The sequence below is a fragment of the Ictalurus furcatus genome, chromosome 28 (assembly GCF_023375685.1).
Source record: "Ictalurus furcatus strain D&B chromosome 28, Billie_1.0, whole genome shotgun sequence".
Lineage (NCBI taxonomy): Eukaryota > Metazoa > Chordata > Actinopteri > Siluriformes > Ictaluridae > Ictalurus > Ictalurus furcatus.
In genome coordinates, this window is record NC_071282.1 from 12,692,105 (window position 1) to 12,710,977 (window position 18,873).

Here is an 18,873-nt window from a genome sequence, read left to right on the forward strand (position 1 = left end):
CTTTTTTTCCCCCCTCCCCCCCAGGGAACTTATCATTTCTTGTCTATGGTAAACACACACACGCTGCAGTTGATGTGGACAGTGATTATGTTTTTCTTTAAGCAGTCACCTTGAGTGTCGCGTAGTCTCGGATGATGAACAAAGCTGGGTTCTTCAGTCAGTTAAGGCCTTCTGCTGTCCTCTCAGTCTCTCTCTCTCTCCTTCTTTGTGACTTTTCATCCTGTCCTCTCTGTCTCCTCCCTTTCTCTCCCTACAGTGCCAGAGAACCTGTTGAGGAAGCCTGGTGAGATTCCTCTTCCCCTCTTTTATTTCACGCATGCACTGTATTTTTCCATCTGTCTGTCCCTCTCTCTCCTTTCCATTCCTACACTAAAGAAGAACTTTTATATATGTATCTGTATTCCACATGCAGACATATATTTACTGGTCATATTTATTGTCCTCATCCACCAGTGATAACAGAGGTGCCAACATTGCTAACAAGAACATAACTAGCAAGTAGAGGGGAGGGGAGGGAGAGGGAATGTTCATCGGTGCACATGATAATTTCTCATTTCTTTTTTTCAGATGTGCACCACAAACTGAGAGACAGAAGTCTGGTGTACTTACCACTTAATAATAAGCAACGCCTCCACTTTTATTTCTTTCTTTTTTTTTTTTCAATAAAAGAAACCACACACACACACGTTCTTGTTTTCTATTGGCTCACAAGACCAAGGCTCATAAAGTTCAACTAGATCGGGGTGTCAAGCTCATTTTAGGTAATGGGCCACATTAGTTACTCCAGTGTCAAAAAAGACCCCCGACCTCAGTTAATAGGCCAATAACATAACACTCAAACGTGTTCATTTATCAGTATTTACATTCTGAATGCAAATTTCCAAATTCTGTAAATACACGGGGTTGCGTAAATATTCTCACACTTAGCCCCCCCCCCACCCCAAAAAAAAAGAAAGAAAGAAACTTTTCCACATTGTGTAGTGGAACTGAAATAGCCCTAAATGTGATTGTAGCTGAGTTTATTGCCCTGAATACAGTGCTCTATTTTGCCCCCAAGTGGAGTAACAGACTAGTTCTATCCCCCCAAAGGGGAAAAAAACAACAACTTCGGTTTCAAATGTGGTCCACGACCTTTGGAACTTTTATTGAACCTGTCATGGCTGTATGTTTGACACTCCTGACCTAGGAACTGCTACAAGAAGCCAACTTTTCCACTTCAGAGATTTGGCTTTTCTGCAGCGTGAATTTTACTCCTGTTTATCTGAAAAAGCAGTTTTCAAGGAGTCAAAACCCTAAACTGTAGATGTTGGCACCGCTGTGACTGTCTTAAAAAAAAAAAAAAACCCTTTACTTTAAACGACTGCATACTTAACTTTAGAAAACGTAGAAAGCTCTGATTCTGTTGAAATCTAAGAACAAGAAGCTGCTGATTTTTATTTTGTCTGAGTGTAACAGACTAATGTCCTGCCCCCTTACTGTCGCCCCTTTAGGAATTGTGGGAACGTGTTCTGCGCCAGCTGCTGTGACCACAAGGCAACGAGTCAGCAGTTGTACGAACCTAACCGTGTGTGCCAGGCCTGTTATGGGCACCTTCGCCCATCGGCCGTGCCCCCTGTGCTGCCTCCTGCTGACCTGGAGCTGGAGAAACCCATTACAGCCAGTTCCAACTGAACAGAACCCTTTACATGCTGATCAACAACTCTATTCTCCTGTAGGAATCTTAACCAAATCAGCTTCATGTGAGAAGACTAGATTAGTATAAACTTCCAACACCGAGCAGAACGGAGATTTAAATCCCAAAACTAAGGAATCAAATAATTAACATAATTTATTAATAATGTTAGAAGTGGTCGTCTCTCGCCATGTGGATTCTAGATTAATGTTACGCTGCGCAAACACAGGCCTTTATATATGCAGTTCTACATCATATAAAGCCATGTGGATCTCTCAAGAACGACTATCTGTGCTCATGTGAATAGCAAATGTGTGTATATAATGCCATGTACAGTCAAAGAAGAGCACAGTGTATATGCTGAAATTAAAATCTTTCAATCTGAGTAATGAAGCACTTTTTTTGAAGCCTTTCTGGAATTTTTTTTTTGCTGGACTGCTGGATGAACTATATACACAGCAAGCCTAAGAGGAGACAAACAGGAACAGATCACACCTGATTAACGTCTCAAACATTGTCATGTTTATTCGCTGCCGATAGAAAACAATGTGCGTGTGTGTACTGGTAAAAGCTATAACTTCCACCTCTCTCTCTCTCTCTCTCCTGTACTGCTGCTGCTGCTTTTGGAGTTATTGAAGCTCTGAAACATATAAGTGAATAAAATAAAAGCACAACACACTGCCAAGCCAAACATTACAGGCTCTAACTGTGTTTTAAATCAGGCTTGAAAAGTCTGTCTTAATTTAGAAATGTGCCAAGAAAGAGTAATGATGTTCACTGGGCTTGTATGTCATAAATCTACAGTATATACACAACAGCCCATAATATAAATATGGGGGGGGTCAATAGTCTGCTCAACTTATTTACAGACCAAAAAAATGTTTGGATGTGGATACTTAAGGGAAAGGACAGTTACTTTTGCTTTGTGACTGCTTTCTCAAGGTGGCCTTGGGAGCCAGTAGAATCCAAGTGGACATGACTGGTCTCTTTGGTTTAAAAAAAAAAATGGATGAGCTTTTAATTATTGATGTTTGCCTTGTTGTTCCTTGGGGGGGAGCGGTCTTGCCCACCAATATATACCCTAGGTGTTTTTCCTGCCTGCTAGGATTTTCCTGTTAGAAATATTCAGACTTCAAAACATAAATGAAAGACAACACACCCCAAAGAAAGATAGAGCTTCTTTTAATAGTTAGTAGTATACTTAATGCTATGACATTTAAAAATAAAAATAAAAAAGAAAGTAAAAGTAAAAACTACAAGGATAGCTACTTGTCAGCAGTTGTTGGACATCAGCGTTAAGAGCACAATGGAGGAAGTGCATCAAGTAACAAGGAAAGGAAACGAGAGGCCGTAACAGAACAAGTGGGTTCTGGTTTGTTCCTCACACGGTTTACATGCTATGGAGTGAGACGGCACGGTACGAATGGCTATCGTAGTGACTCGGCGCTTCACTGCTGGAACGGTATACTGAGAAGTTACTATGGATAGCTGATCGTCAGTATAGCATTCATTCTAATAGAAATAGTACTCTGCTCATAGTTCTGCTATTCGTTCATTCATTCATATCCTGAGGGTCAAAGGTCATGCTGGCTCGAGTAAATAAACCAGGACCTTCCATTATATATACGGCTTTAACGGGCCACCGTCGCTGTCGTTACGTTTTTCTGTGCCATAAAAAAAAACCCAAACATTGTCACAATGCTTTAGAATTGTCTTCTAGTGCTCTGAGAAACAACAGTTAAACACTATAGATACATATCTTACAACTTTAACGGAGCTGATCGGGCAGCAAAATGGTAGAAAAATGATGGAGCCTTGAGAGCCAGTAGGTGAATTTGCTTCAACAAGATGATCACGTACACCAGTAAAACAGAACCAAGCTAAATGTTCCACTTTGAAGCATACGCATGGACGTCATACATGGTCCACATGGTTCGTCTGGACATTCAAGAGGAAATGTTTACAAATGAGCTTCTCACTCTTTTTTTTTTCATTAACAAAAATAGACATGGCTTAACCAGCCTTAGTATTCCCTTTTAAAAAAGAAACCGCTTATATACAAGTGTCACATGACATCCTGAAGTGTTACAAAGTTCCTGTTCCTTCAACAGGGGCTGTGTAGTGTGGGTAGAGAGGAAGGAAGAGAGAGAGACAGAGAGAGAGAGAGAGAGAGAGAGAGACAGACATCAGAGTGTGTGCAGAGCCTGCTTTCCAAAAAGCATCACAGTGTTAAGATCATGCTGAAGATTAGAGACGGTGCTCGGAGTGGTGCTCATTCGACCGTCTCGTAATGATCTTTGCCCCGTGGTGCTTTCAGGCACAGGAAATAAAGGACAGAAAAGTAAAGGGTCATGTGTGTCATATTCCTCCATTTGTACATTTCTGACAATTGACATCAAGGCGAAAAAAAAAAGAAAGAAAGAAAAAAAAAAAAACTCATGTAACCAAGCAACCCCTCCAAGGAAGTTTAGAAATATTAGTATAACTACATACTGCTGGCCAGGTGGGTGTCAATAATATTAATCTTACGTAAGGCGTCTAGAGTGAGAGATTGTGCTGTGTCAAGCGTTACTGTGCGGGGGTTTCACACGGTGTCTCTGTTTTCGCCCACGGGGTAGTTGCCTGGGTCACATGACTTACGACAATCTTCTTTTTGGTACGATACAATAAAAAGATGGGCTGGGTTCCTCTCTCTCCCTCACTTACACCGATGACTGATCCCACACCTGTATGCACACGCAAACACACACACACACACACACACACAGACACAGAGATATATATACACACATCAGTATGGAAACACTGAAGGAGAAAGTGCGCCTAAATTTGAAAAAACAAACAAACAAATGTTTTAAAGAGTAAATGAAATAAAAACCAAATAAATAGCTGCATTACTTGTTAACCAACAAAGTGCAGGGAGAAAGAACATGCAAATTCCGCACACACAGGGCAGAGGTGGGATTCAAGCCCCCATCCTTGGAGGTGCGAGTCAAATGTGCTAACGACTAAGCCACCGTGCCCCCCACAAGCCCAAAACATGCTACTTATACACACACATGCATATACTTTTCCCTGAAATCCCAATAATTTAATCACAATTATTTAGCTAGTTGAGGAACAAAATATTTCAAGAAATAGTCCACTGCAAAAATGGAGCATGGTTAATACAGTAGAGTCGAGATGACAAAAGTCATATGCTCACCAATATCCTAGTCGATTATGTGTAACTTTCACACTCGTGTTATTGTTTAGATTTTTGTGCATCAGGTCTGGTTAGAGGTACCTTGTTGACACCGTTGATTGGTGTGCGGGACGAGCCCGTGTGCAGCCTCTCAAATGCACGACCGGGTGACCTCTCCCTCCTCAGCTCCATCACGCGGGCGGGTGAACGCTCGAGCCGGGTATCCATGCCCCTGTCCACCAGGCGGCCCGGGGACTTCTCCCTTTCCAGTGGTCCGGATGGAGATGCGTCTCTGCGGAACTCGGTACGAGCCTCACGGTACCGGCGCGGTGTGGCCACCTGCTGCATGCTGTCCTGAGGCACGGGGCCCGCAGCCAGCCGCTTCGAGATGTGCTCGTTGTAGGAGGGTGGGCCGCGCTTGTTTGGGCTGCTAGGGAAAAACACAGGTGGACGTGTTAAATGCTGTATTCGTTCAGTTGTAGTAAGACCAACAACTACACTTGTGTTACAATCTTGACACATTCCAAAAAAAAAAAAAAAAAAAAAAAAAAAAAAGAGAGAGAGAGAGAGTCTTCAAAATCTAGCCCAGGCGCAGGGGAACACTACAACTCCTAACCCGGGTTTATCTCTTTTCATAATTCCATAAGGCTCAGCAATATTAGACTACAAAACAGAATTCAAATATTTCTACACCAACATGCATGGGAGCCATGTTTACATGTTTGTGGACTATCTAGAGCAAAATTTTCACCACACTTTGTAATTCAGCTCAAATCAAAAATGCATTTTAACCTGCAAAACATCATAAATGTGACCACGGTATCACAGAAGCCTGTGAACATGAACCATCAACAAAACCAAAGTCTGCATATCTCTCTCTCACACACATTTATTTGGTCTCACCCTCCACTTTATTAGGAAGACTTGTATTATTAACCAATCAGCCAATCATGTGGAAGCAACACAATGCACAAAATCATGCAGATACAAGAGCTCAAGAGCTTGTTGGTGCCAGACGGGCTGGTTTGAGCATTTCTGAAACGGCTGATCTCCTGGGATTTTCATGCTCTCTAGAGTTTACACAGAATGGTACGAAAAAAAAAAGAAAAAAAGAAAAACAACAACGAAAAATATCTAGTGAGCAGTAGCTCTACGGGCAGAAACACCTTGTTGATGAGAGAGATCAGATGAGATTGGCCAGGCTGGTTTGAGGAAGGCTAGGTTAACTCAAATAACCACTATTTATAACTGTGGTGAGCAGAAAAGCATCTCGGAACACGCATGTCGAACCTTGAGTCAGACGACCACAACAGTTTCCACTCCTGTCAGCCAAGAACAGAAATCTGAGGCTATCAATGGCAGACAGCTGAAGATTAGAAAAAGACCAGGTGACAAAATATAGGTCAATCTTTAAACTGTGCCATCACAGCTTACTGGTCTGTTTTAATAAACTGCATTGCATATTGACATAACTGAAAACATTCATAACACACGCAGCAAAGAAGTGTGCTAGTGAGGGAATTTATATCATTCGCATCGCAGACATACACTCGACTGTGTTTCCCAACTTCCCATAATCCACCTCTGTGTATTTATAAAAATCAGCTCTGATAATTGCTTACCCCTTCAATGATGATCAAAACATCCTCACAGCGGCGGTCTCATCGTACTACTTAAGACGAATGATGATTTATTCAAACAAAGCATTTTCACTATGAGCATCTGTTCAAACAGCACTAATATTACTGGTGTGTGTGTGTGTGTGTGTGTGTGTGTGTGTGTGTGAGAGTGTGTGCATGGGAAATTAAAAAACAAAAAAAAGAACCCTGTAATGACTCAATGTGCAACAGGCCAAAGTACCAACAGGTGGCAGTACTGACATGAGGGATTCCAAAAATGTTCTTAAAAACACTTTCTTTATTCATATTACAGTTCATCACAGCTGATCACATTTATATTAAATAAACATAAAATAGTAATAGCCTCCCTCACTCCTTGGAGCAAATAAAAAAAGCGCTCTTCCTCCTGTAAAGAACCGGATGAATTTGTGTGTCACACACAGGACCACATGACCACACAGACCGCTATTACTATCACATACCCCAAACATCCATGTACACACCAAGAGACGTGCTCTCATACATACACACACACACACACACACACACACACACACACACACACACACACACACACACACAGAGTGATATATTAGTACAAGCACAAACCCAGGTGATGTCCCCTGATCAGCCCTTTTCCACTCACGCAGCGCCGGAGTCAGTGCTGTTCAGGAACAAGCTAATCTTTTTAAGAAACGGTCTGTGTCCAAGTAAAATGCTTCAACATCTATGGACAACATGCTGAATGAGAAAAATGCCTGTTTCGTCTACTTTTAACTGTTTATTCTAATTTCCATCATCATTGTACAACCCCAATTCCAAAAAAGTTGGGACGATGTGTAAAATGTAAATAAATGTAAATAAATGTAAATAAAAACAGAATGCAATGATTTGCAAATCTCATAAACCCATATATTATTCACAATAGAACAGAGAAAACATATCAAGTGTTTAAACTGAGGAAATGTACCATTTTAAGAAAAAAAATACGGTAAATTTGAATTTAATGGCCGCAACACTCAATCTCAAAAAACTTGGAAAGGGGGCAACTTTTTTTTCTTTTTTTAAACATATGGGTTTATGAGATTTGTAAATGATTGCATTCTGTTTTTATTTACATTTTACACAGCGTCCCAACTTTTTTGGAACTGGGGTTATAGCTGGAATGGAAATGATACAGTATACAGGGTGTCTCAAAAGTCTCCATACACAGGGGACTATGTTTGCCAGCATCGCGTCGGTTGTGCCTGCGTCAGTGGATGGTCGTGGACGTCCGCAACACTTCCGATCTTTTTGAATCTGTTAATAAGTTTGGTAACAGTGTCGTGTGTGTGATGTGCTCGGCATGTTTCCTGTTAAAGCCCATCGCAACCTTGCGACAGTTTCCCGATCCAGCCATGAGAATGATTTCAATACGTCATTCTTTAAAGGCTATCTGAAAAAAATATATATACTAAATTTTGGAAGACGTTTAAATGTTAAAAAGTGTTCATTTCCCCTACGTATGGAGACTTTTGGGACACCCTGTGCTTACAATAATTAATCATCTTCAAACCATGAGTTCCGAATCTTTACACACTAGCGGGCATCAATGTGACAGGCGGCTGTTCATCTTCTATGCAAGCGCGTGATCCAGAGCCGTGATTCAGAGCGTCAAGTGACGTCTGAGTCGAGATTTTTCTCAGTCCAGGCAAATTAGGTACAAATTCAGACAACTGGCTCCCAGTGAATTCCACAGACCAATCCTGCAGGTTATCTGTGAACCTCTAGTTCCTACCTGTGTTTAGTCCCCATACAACCACATCTGCACTCAGAAAAATGAAAGAAAAGGCACAGTATTCTTATATAATAGATTTTAAACAAAAGTAACACTGTCGTGTCCTTACGTGACAAACAGCACGTGACTAATGCAGGGTTGTTTTCATGGCGGTCATGCAAATCACTTGCTTACATGGTTGTCATGGTGACACAATGACACCATCACCAAGCCCCTGACGTGACCCGGTTCATGGTTCTAGATATTTTGGTCCTGCAACAGAACTAATTTTTCCTAGAACAAGAGTTTTTGTGCTGGAAATGCATGCAACAGTAGATAATGGCACCAGCACTTCTATCTTGGTGGTGGAAAAGGGCTAGCAATTACATAGCAGCCTGAGATTAAAGGTGTATATTAACACTGACAATCAACCCTGGTCCATGTACCGACAGGCTTCACCAACATGCTCAACCACAACAACCTGGCAGTGCTACTCAAGTTCCCCAAACTCTGAGTGAGAGTGTGTGGATGAACGTGCTCTGATAACCAGCTGACCTGCGTGTGGAGCCACTTCTCTGAGGCTCGGAGGACGAGCTCTCCTGCACTAGGTTGCCCTTGCAGCAGATGACCCTCAGCTTGTTCTGGTAAGAAGAGGCCAGGTACACAGCGCCAGATGAGATGGCAGGACCCAGGTACCGTGGACTAGGGATGTCTAGGTGAGCGTAGGTGTGAGGCCTGTTTTTTTTTTTTTTAACCCACACACACACACACACACACATACACACAGTTCATTATCTTAGTACTATAACACTATAGGAATTACATTAAGTATAATAGTGATTATATATAATGTGCAGAATATAAGGTGGGGTCCTACCCCAGCGCAGAGTGGCTCTGAACCTCAATCACATCCAGAGAGTTGAAGTAAGTGACGAACAAGTACGGCTCTCTGTAGGCTGCACCGTGCAAGAATATTAAAATGGAATCACTGATGTCACTCGGGACTATTTATATGCTGCAAATAGAAAGCTGCTGATGGGAGGAAGGACACACATGGACACACAGACTTACCGAATGACAGAGGAAGTCTACTCCATTTAATATCGTCGCTGCGACTCCGGCGGCCATATGCGTCCACGAAGACCCCGAACTCTGCAAATGGCATGGAGAACGTTACATATAGCTTGGTTCAACACATTCCACAAATACTTTTGACACGATGAGCATTTCGGAACAAATGACACATAGCCGCTGCTCTGAAAAGTGTACATGTAATCCCATCGTTACGTTATTAAATAAATAGTTTTGTATAAAGCACTTAACGAAAGATAGTGTCTCAGTTTTTGCAGATGGTTTCATTTACTGACAAAACGTCCCAGACTCTCTAGTAAGATTAGTTAACGCTTAACCTCAGCGTCCAAAAGGAAATCATTATTTTATTGCCCCATACTCCAAAATAAAAGGACACCACCCTCCAATCACACGGGACACAATTAATATCTACATTACAATTAACATCTACACATATTTTTACACGTTCAGTCTAACTGCGCTTGGCTTGTTATAGTCTAAGGACGAGCAGCCAAAATCTTCCACTCAGAGTCTATTGGTGCTTTTTTAATGTCCTTTTTAAAAAGGGAAAAACATCCACCGGTGTTTACCCCTTCATTTATATTTTGGGACGTTCGTTAAAAAAACTCTTGCAGGTAGGTACAAGCAGAGAGTTGTAGGATGAAACTAAGGACATCTGGTCCTCACAAAGGGCAGAAACACAAGGCCTCACACACACATTCTCAATCAGAAAGCTGTGTACCGTGGAAGCAGAGCAGGTACTCGTCCTTCTGTGGGGCGCAAGACACCTGAATGATGGAGATGGGGAAGCTGTGCGAGGAGGCGGCGAACACGGCAGAGGCCAGAGTCACATCGTTCTTATCCAGGAACTCTGCATGACAACGTACACACACACCTTAATCAAAACTGCATTACACACCCCGTTAAACCACGAGCCAGGTGAGAAAATGGATGTGTGAGTGAGTGTGTAAGCCGTACCCTCCAGCACATACTGCTTCATCTCGATCTCGTAGAACTTGTTTGTGCCGATGATTATGCTGTAACCTGTGAAGTGGATACAGCTGCAGGGCTCTGAGGTCTCGATCTCCTGAGAGAGAAAGAGGATAGAGAGAGATGACCGCAAATGGATAGATAGACAAATTTATAGATAGATAGACAGATAAAGGTAAGGCAAGCAAGAGATGGAGAAAGAAGACAAACAGAGAAAGACAGAGAGAGCGAGAGAATAGAGAGAAAAATAAAAGAGAGACAGAAAAGAAAACAAAGACAGAAGAAGACAGAAAAAAAAGAAGAGTGAGCAAGAACAAATAAAAAAAGAGAACGACAGAGAGAAGACAGACATAAATACATAGGTCAGGCAAGGCGTGCAAGAGAGACAGAGAGAAAGAATAGACAGATAGATAGACATACAGACAGAGAGATCAATAGATCAATAGGGTAAGGCAAGCAAGAGACCGAGAGAAGTCACAGAGAAAGATGGAAAGACAAACAACCCAGACAGAGAGTGAGAGAATAAAGAGAAAAATACAATACAGACAGAGAAAAGACAGACAGATAGATATATAGATAGATAGGTATGGGAAGGTGAGGAAGAGACACAGAGACAGGATGGATGGATGGATAGGTATGTAGGTAGAGATAGAGAGATAGATAGATAGATAGATAGATAGACATATTTGAAGGCGAGGAAGAGACAGAGAGAGGATGGATGGATAGGTAGATAGGTAGGTAGATAGCAGTGTCAGAGTGAAATAACTGCAGCAGATGAAGTGATGATGAAGTGATGTGCTGTAGAGGCATGTGATTAGTGCTGAGTTTGTAGACTCACCTTCCTGATGCAGAACTTGCTGAGGCTTTCGTTGTAGCGCAGGATGGTGATCTTATTGGGCATTGCAGCACAGATACACATCCCATTCTCAATCTTCACAACACACACACAGACATGGATAAAATACTCAGTGCACCAATGAAAACCTTTGTAACACACGTTTCAGAGAAGTATTTTACTGCCACGACTCTCAGTGGGGTTTGTGATATAAAAGCAAAGGGTATGCAACATAATTATTCATTTCACTGGACACTCAAAGAGGAGCACTCCCACATTATTGGTTTCCCTCACAGGTACCAACCATAAAATAGCGTTCAGGAAAAGATGGTGTGGCGAAAACGACAGTTTTGGAGATCTAATTGCAATTGGAATAGTTGTTTTTTTTTGTTTTTTTTTTACAGTGTGACCACATAGGCTCATTAGGCTCATATAAACCTAATAATATGAGCCATCATATTTTTATTATAATTGATTTCTGAGAGTCCTCCAGTATTTATTTATTTTCTACTTGATCTTTATCTACATTTGTACCGTAGGACTGATTATCAATGGAAATAATTTCTTCATGTTGCCCCATCCTGTCCCAACAACCACCCTTATACTTCCATTATAAGTGAGTTTCAATTAAACAAAACATCCTTTTCATAATGAAGGGAATGATAAGAAGCTTTGTGGTAATCTCCCATACGCTACAGATGTGCGGATAGAGATTCAGTCCGAAAACATCAGAGAATGCCTTTAACGTTGATGGGGTTTTTCTGATATATAATTCAAGCCCGAGTCCACACCTTGCCAGAGGCAAAGAGATGACATCCCTTCACTGCCTCAAAGATGTAAGGACAGAGTTCAGGCTGGGCAGGCAGGTGAGACTGAGACAGAGACTGCTTCACTCTTTTAATCTCCACCAGACATAGAGCTCGCTCCTCTCCTGCATAACACACACAAAACAAGATCAAAGTATGGTCAGATATAAATACTTAAATTATTTTGTCAGTAAAAAAGATTATGTGTTCTGGAAGGACAAAAGCATGCTAGCAGTAACAAATATACAGCCTTCACACAGCTTAGAAGCTAAAGATATAAGATGTAAGGAATAACTATTCAATGTTACGGTGGTTTGATAGTTTCATTCCTCTTGTACAGCATTGATTTGCCAATGATTCGAATTTGTAATTTATTAATGAATATTGTCTCCACGAGACAAGTTAGTTCTTGTTATTGCTTACGTTAGAGCAGCTATAAACAGCAATTCCCTCACGAGCAGTTAGTAAGACATCTGTCCTGAAGATTTTACTTACTGACTAGAGACTCCTCTCAATGTTAAACATTCTTCTTACCAAAAATATCACCATATCAACAATTATTGATTTTTCTTTGTTATATAACAAAATATATATATATTTTAAATCCATATATTATTAGCCTTAATAATATATGGATTTATGTGGAGCATCCACCGAGCATCAGTCAGAGCTCCTTTTAAAGAAAACTAATCAACACCTTCTGACCAATCAGAATAGAGCATTCAACGGCACTACGGGTTACGAGAATGGTATAGCAAACGACCGGCGATTTATATGCATGGAGTATATGTGTGTGTGTACTGACCTGTGATCATGAGCAATTTGTCGAGCTCTTTGAGAATCTGGATTTGGAAGACGGAGGTCAGGCCCGGGATGTGAGTCAGAGAGTTCTTGATCACATTCAGAGCGTACAGACCCTCTTCCGAACCCACCATTACAATCTGAAAAGAGAAATACACAAAGTGACGAGATCGCCAATTCTGACATTTACACAGTGCGTTAAGCAATTACACGGCATCATTTGCAGAGCGGGCGGACTAACCAAATGTCAGACATGCATAGTATACTTTTTTTTTTTTTTTTTTTTTTTAAACAAAATGTTCACCAAGTATCAGGTTAGAAGTGTCAATATATAGGGATCTGTCCAATATGAGCAGATTGTGGAATGTTCATGGAATACCTGATCAGTCAGCGGTAAAGTACAGTTGATATCAAGCCGGTCATCACCCTCCAGCTTCAACAACGAATTCCCCAACAGTTTCTGAATATGACACAGAAAGGGAGATGAAGACAAAAATGGTGCACTAATGTATCCTATAACCTTGGTTGGGAATTATAATGTCAGGAGGAAGCACCCAGCTTTTCCACCACACACACACACACACACACAAAGTAGCAACATGACCACAGGGGCTCTTGCTTATAAGCCAGCAAGGCTAAAGCATTAAGCAGATCAGTTCCCTGAGTCCTGTACAGAGGGGAAGGAAAACAGCATTCATGGGATGAAAGTGCAACCAAAACACACATGCACACACACAGCAAATAGTCACAGAATTAAATAAAAAAAATCGAAAACATGCTGAGTTGCAAACTAATACACACATATGCGCAGTCCATGTTTTGGCAAGCCTGGGATGGTTTAATTCACAGGTGTCAAACTCAAAGACTGTGGACCGAACAGTTATATTGAAACAATTTATAACACGCTAACCAGCATTAGCTTCAGTGTAAAATAATAACCGACCCAAAATTCTAGTTTCCCCCAAAGTCAGCATAGCTACAGATAGACTGGCGGTGAATACTGAGAAGCCGATGCCATTTCTTTATAAAGGAGCCGTGACATTTATAAACGTGTACAGTTCACGTCACTCTTATGAAACGAAGCTAAAATTGGTAAACTGCCGCACAACCAGAAACAGCTCAGCTAAATGGTTGGAGAATGGCATTTTCAACACAGCAGGGTGCTTACATCAACAACAACCACAAAAAAAAGAAAAGAAAAAAAACAAGACGCAGCAGTGTTTCTGGAAATACAGTCTTTCATAGCGTCAAAATGTACAACAGGTAGATCCTTTTCAAACATGCGAAATCTAATAGAGAGACAAGCTGCATTATTCAGTTGTGCGTGGTGGCCTGCGAAAACCTACAGACTTTCCTGAACTGAACTGTATTTCTCTTTCGAACAAGTTATAGCGTTTTGAAGTCTACTTAGGAAAAAACACCTGGTAAATTTGAAAGAATTTTAAGCTTACAGTGAGAAATTGGTTATTTCTTACGCCAGTCTCGGTCTCATCACCTGAGGTAAAAGTCATTCCTGGCATTTAAACACAAGCCTCATCATCATCTCTTCACTCCACTGATCTCTGTTCACGCTAACATCGGTGGGAGGAAAAAGCGCTCATTCATTCTACCAGTTCTGCTCTGTCGATTAAAGTTTTTTTTTATTATTAATGTCTTTTCATTAGTTTTAAAGCCTGTCATCTGTACAGAATGTGCAAGCACTCTTCTTTGTTTTGATGATCTGATGGTGACATTTTGACAGCTGGTATGTGGTACATACTCAACATGTTAGGCTTATGTCAGTTTTGCCACGGCAAGTAAATATCCAAGAATTTGATCACACCTTCGAGGAAAACACACTTAGCTAGGCAGACTGACTGTTTTTACAACCGTATCTATAAAACCGGCTCTTTATAGAAGATGATCTTTACAGGCAGACGCCTAAATAAAACAATTTTAACATCAATTTGATAAAACGCAGTTCTGTTTTCCTATAGTATATACAGTACAAAATACAGGGATCAGCCATAAAATTAAAACCACTGACAGGTGACGTGAGTAACATTGATTATCCCGTTACATTGGCACCTGTCAAGGGGTGGGTTATATTAGGTAGCAAGTGAACAGTCAATTTTCTAAGTTGATGTGCTGGAAACAGAAAAAAATGGGCAAGCGTAAGAATCTGAGCGACTTTGACAAGTGCCAAATTGTGAAGGCTAGACAACTGGGTCAGAGCATCTCCAAAAGGGCAGGTCTTGTGGGGTGTTCCCGGTATGGAGTAGGTAGTACCTACTAAAAGTGGTCCAAGGAAGGACAACTGGTGAACCGGCGACATGGTCATGGGTGCCGCCCAAGGCTCATTGATGTGAGTTGGGAGCGAAGGCTAGCCGGGTGCTTGTGTGTCGCTTAACTGGGGAAGAGGTGGTACCAGGATGCACTATGGGAAGAAGGTAAGCTAGAAGAGGCAGTGTGATGCTCTAGGCAATGTTCTGCTGGGAAAGCTTGGGTCCTGGCATTCATGTGGATGTTACTTTGACACATATCACCTTCCTAAACATTGTTGCAGACCAAGTACACTCCTTCATGGCAGCGGTATTGCCTAATGGCAATGGTCTCTTTAAGCAAAATAGTGTCCTGCTTCATTGTAAAAATTGTTCAGGAATGATTTGAGGAACATGACAAAGAGTTCAAGGTGTTGACTTGGCCTCCAAATTCCCCAGATCTCAATCTGATCGAGTACCCGTGGGACTTGTTGGACAAACAAGTCCGAGCCATGGAGCCACCACCTCATAACTTACAGGACTTAAAGGATCTGCTGCTAACGTCTTGTTGCCAGATACCACAGCACACCTTCAGAGGTCTTGTGGAGTCCATGTCCTGACGAGTCAATACTGTTTCGGTGGCACAAGGGGGACATACACAATATTAGGCAGGTGGTTTTAATGCTATGGCTGATCGGTGTATATTATTGCCATAAAAATTCCATTTTGGGGTGTTTTCCAGAAGCTAGCTGCAGTGTTGATTTTTAGCAGACTGCTAAAAAAAAAAAAAAAAAAAGATTACAATGAATATACTTAAATAGTCTATCTGTTAGAAAAGCCCTCCATTGTTCATTAAGAACAGAGATTACTGAATATTTACTAAAAAGTTAATGAATTAAAGTTGTTATTTATGGACATTTAAGGACAAACCAAAAAAAGGCAACATGACATGGGCAGAAAATGAGTTTGACACCCCAGCTTTATTATTCGAGGGTCTGAACGTATCTCACATGAGGATTTGTGTGAGTATGTAGGAGAAAATGAGTAGGACACATTCCACGGAGCAGACAAACTCAAATACCTGGAGGCTTGAAATGGGTTTACCTGTACTAGTGGAGAGAGAGTCTTCTGTCGTTTAGCTACACTTGCCTACAGCAGTGATCATACAACACACACACACGTCACAGATCACACGTTAGATTAGAGATTAGATTGGACTGGATTAGGAACAAACAAACTGATGAATTAGAAGATATAACTGGAATTAAACAAACTGTCAGTGGTGTGAATGGAAATAATGTGATGTTAATTCTGTACATTAAGTCAAAGGTGTACAAAAAAAAAATAGATCATCTTGGACAGAACTATTTTTTTACATGGGTTGCTGGAGTAATTTCATGCTTTAGAGGTGTTATGTGGTTTTAATCCCATCCAGATGTGTGATGTTAGTGTTTTTCCTCACTCCTCCACTGAAAAAAAAAAAAAATTCCTCCCAAAATAAATACTGGTTTTCAGTGACCCCAAGGGTGTTTTGAAAAATTGCCAAATGAATTGCCATCCTGTCTGGATAAACAGTTTTACAAGCAATGGTGCTTGTGCTTGAACAACGCGCATAGAATCTTTAAAAGTCTTCCACTAATTACCAAACAAAGAGCCTTGAAAAAATGTTGTTCATACGGGTTCAAATTACGTTGTTGCTACACTGGAAAACCATCATAAGGAGAACAATCAAACAAAAAAGAGCTATATTGCAATGCTTCAGTAAATATAAAGCCTTACTTTATTTTCATGTTACTAAACCATTATAGCAATTTAATATGCACGTGAATTTTACGATTCAATAATACGATCAGATTACTGCGCAATGTCAACATGCATGTTGAAACGTTTGAATATAGAAGAGATATGCAAGCATTATATTACAGACAACACTTTTCATAATATAAAAGTGCTATAATCATAAAAGTCTACTCACTGCATCAGACTCGGATTTTTCGCGGGAGCTCCTGCTGCCGGCGACCACGGACTCCAGAACAGCCACCCAGCGCTGTTTATCAGGGAAACTGGGGGCCATGAAGTAGAGCGACTGACCAGGCCAGCATGTTGTGTGTGGATGAGACTCAAGCTTCAGCACGTATGGTATATCTGCCCACACACACACACACACACACACATTTTCTCGTTAGGTCTTGTGAGTTAGTGAATGAATTACTGCTATCTATGGTCACAGTCAAATCGCTGTCTAGTTAGAGGAGCTCTCTTCAGCAACATTAGTTAACATTAGTTATCAGGTACAGTCGAACCCCGTGGTAACAGTGCTGCCATGGTTACCAAATCATGAGTACTGCTTTTTTATGTCAACTTATTGACTGGTCCAGTCAGTGCTTTCATGTGAATGCAAACTGAAACACAATCCAGTGTAAAATTGCATCAAGTGAGTCTAATGAACAAGATTCCGAAGAGCAAAACGATGTTAGAAGCCTAACAGATGTGTGTGCTCGGACCCTAACCTGACTTTGCAGTGTTGATGAGCTCGGAGGCTCCTACAGCTCCATGTACAGTCACGTCACCATCAGGTAAACACAGTTCAAACTCCTCCTGTGGCTTCACTGAATCTGAAACACACACACACACACACACACACACACACACACACAAATAGCTATTACTTACATGATTTGCACTTACACGAATCTTATCTATAATTATAGGTTATGTACAATAATACTGTACAAATACTTAGGCACCCTATTTTTTTTCAGTACAAATTTTGTTATAGATATTTATTTGAGGAATTCTGCATTATTGAGTCAGTACAAAAACATTTCAGATTTCCAAACATTACTTTTCCAAAAAATAATGTTACAGAAAAATATTTGTATGTCAGAACGCAATGCAGCCAAAAAAAAACCCCCCAAATCCTAATGAAGGCTCCTGGGTTTTGTATGCAAACCAAAAGGAGCAAGTGTGACAGTCAAAGTCTCTAGAAGAACTAGATGCTCAGTAAAACTTATAAGCTAATTTCCTGATCAGCTAACTACACAAATTGATCAATTATTTTCATCTTTACTTTACAGCATTTCTTCACATGTGCCTAAGACTTTTGCACAGTTGCTGTGTATTACACAGCTTTATGCAGTGAGGAAATGAAAATGGCAATCACACAAAAGGTCGCTGAGGAAATTTTTACCTAATGAGCTCAGCTGGAACAATGGCTAATCAGCTCAAAAGGCTAATCAGGTTGACTTAAGTAAGCAATATAAAACTACAGAGCATGCGGTTGTAGAAGAGTACTCAATGGCAGGCAGGATTGATGGCCAAAGTGTTTTATTCCTCTTTAAATACAGAAGAAATTTCCTAACGATTACAATTTACAGTTATACTGTAGTTACATGTAATGTTGTGGAATGCCCATAAAACTAGTTAGTTCCTGTCACCAGAGTAGCTACAGTATAAACAGGCGTTCCATCACTTTCTCTGGAATTTAATAAGACAGAAACCACGAAAAACCAGAAAAGTACTCCATCCTGAAGACATTATCTCTGACTGTTACTCTTGACACTGGACTCTCCTTCTGTAAAAGTTAAATGAACGTCTCCTACAGAACCAGATCGCCACCAGATCGACAGTGACTATGATTTCTTTGTGAAATAACATCATCTGTTTAATCTGTTTGCTATTAGACGATTATACGGTGCGTCCGGCCTGTGGTATACAAATCTTTCATTCAGACTCTAGTTATGTTACCAGAATGGCCACGTGTAGTTTATCTTGAGTCAGAAAATGCTGCAGGCAGAAAGAATGCACCGTTGCTGCATGTAATACTGTGCAGATAAGGTTTCCGCAGCCTGCTATGACAAATGAGGTCTAACTTTCCAAATTATTTATTCAAATTTTGT

The 18,873-nt window shown here is 40.8% G+C and overlaps 2 protein-coding genes across 7 annotated transcripts in view; one reads left to right on the top strand and one right to left on the bottom strand.

The window, feature by feature from the left end:
• The window catches only part of LOC128603897 (myotubularin-related protein 3), a 28,608-nt gene extending 26,551 nt beyond the window's left edge, over positions 1 to 2,057 (top strand). For all 3 annotated transcript variants that reach the window (XM_053618663.1, XM_053618662.1, XM_053618661.1), the window contains one exon: positions 1,491 to 2,057. In XM_053618663.1, the coding sequence (XP_053474638.1) occupies positions 1,491 to 1,671 (181 nt within the window). In that variant the 3' untranslated portion in view covers positions 1,672 to 2,057. The remainder of the gene's footprint in view (positions 1 to 1,490) is intronic.
• Positions 2,058 to 2,387: 330 nt separating this feature from the next.
• cita (citron rho-interacting serine/threonine kinase a) overlaps positions 2,388 to 18,873 on the bottom strand; it is a 93,323-nt gene continuing 76,837 nt past the window's right edge. Inside the window, exons 35-48 of one of the 4 annotated variants that reach the window (XM_053618657.1) lie at positions 17,485 to 17,589; positions 16,950 to 17,119; positions 16,079 to 16,123; positions 13,114 to 13,194; positions 12,739 to 12,874; positions 11,919 to 12,058; positions 11,131 to 11,223; positions 10,281 to 10,389; positions 10,045 to 10,173; positions 9,303 to 9,383; positions 9,109 to 9,187; positions 8,787 to 8,966; positions 4,959 to 5,286; positions 2,388 to 4,398 (exon numbers count right to left, since the gene is read on the bottom strand). In XM_053618657.1, coding sequence (XP_053474632.1) covers positions 4,375 to 4,398; positions 4,959 to 5,286; positions 8,787 to 8,966; positions 9,109 to 9,187; positions 9,303 to 9,383; positions 10,045 to 10,173; positions 10,281 to 10,389; positions 11,131 to 11,223; positions 11,919 to 12,058; positions 12,739 to 12,874; positions 13,114 to 13,194; positions 16,079 to 16,123; positions 16,950 to 17,119; positions 17,485 to 17,589 — 1,700 coding nt within the window. In that variant the 3' untranslated portion in view covers positions 2,388 to 4,374. The remainder of the gene's footprint in view (positions 4,399 to 4,958; positions 5,287 to 8,786; positions 8,967 to 9,108; positions 9,188 to 9,302; positions 9,384 to 10,044; positions 10,174 to 10,280; positions 10,390 to 11,130; positions 11,224 to 11,918; positions 12,059 to 12,738; positions 12,875 to 13,113; positions 13,195 to 16,078; positions 16,124 to 16,949; positions 17,120 to 17,484; positions 17,590 to 18,873) is intronic. The other 3 variants (XM_053618659.1, XM_053618658.1, XM_053618660.1) reach the window with 3 other exon arrangements.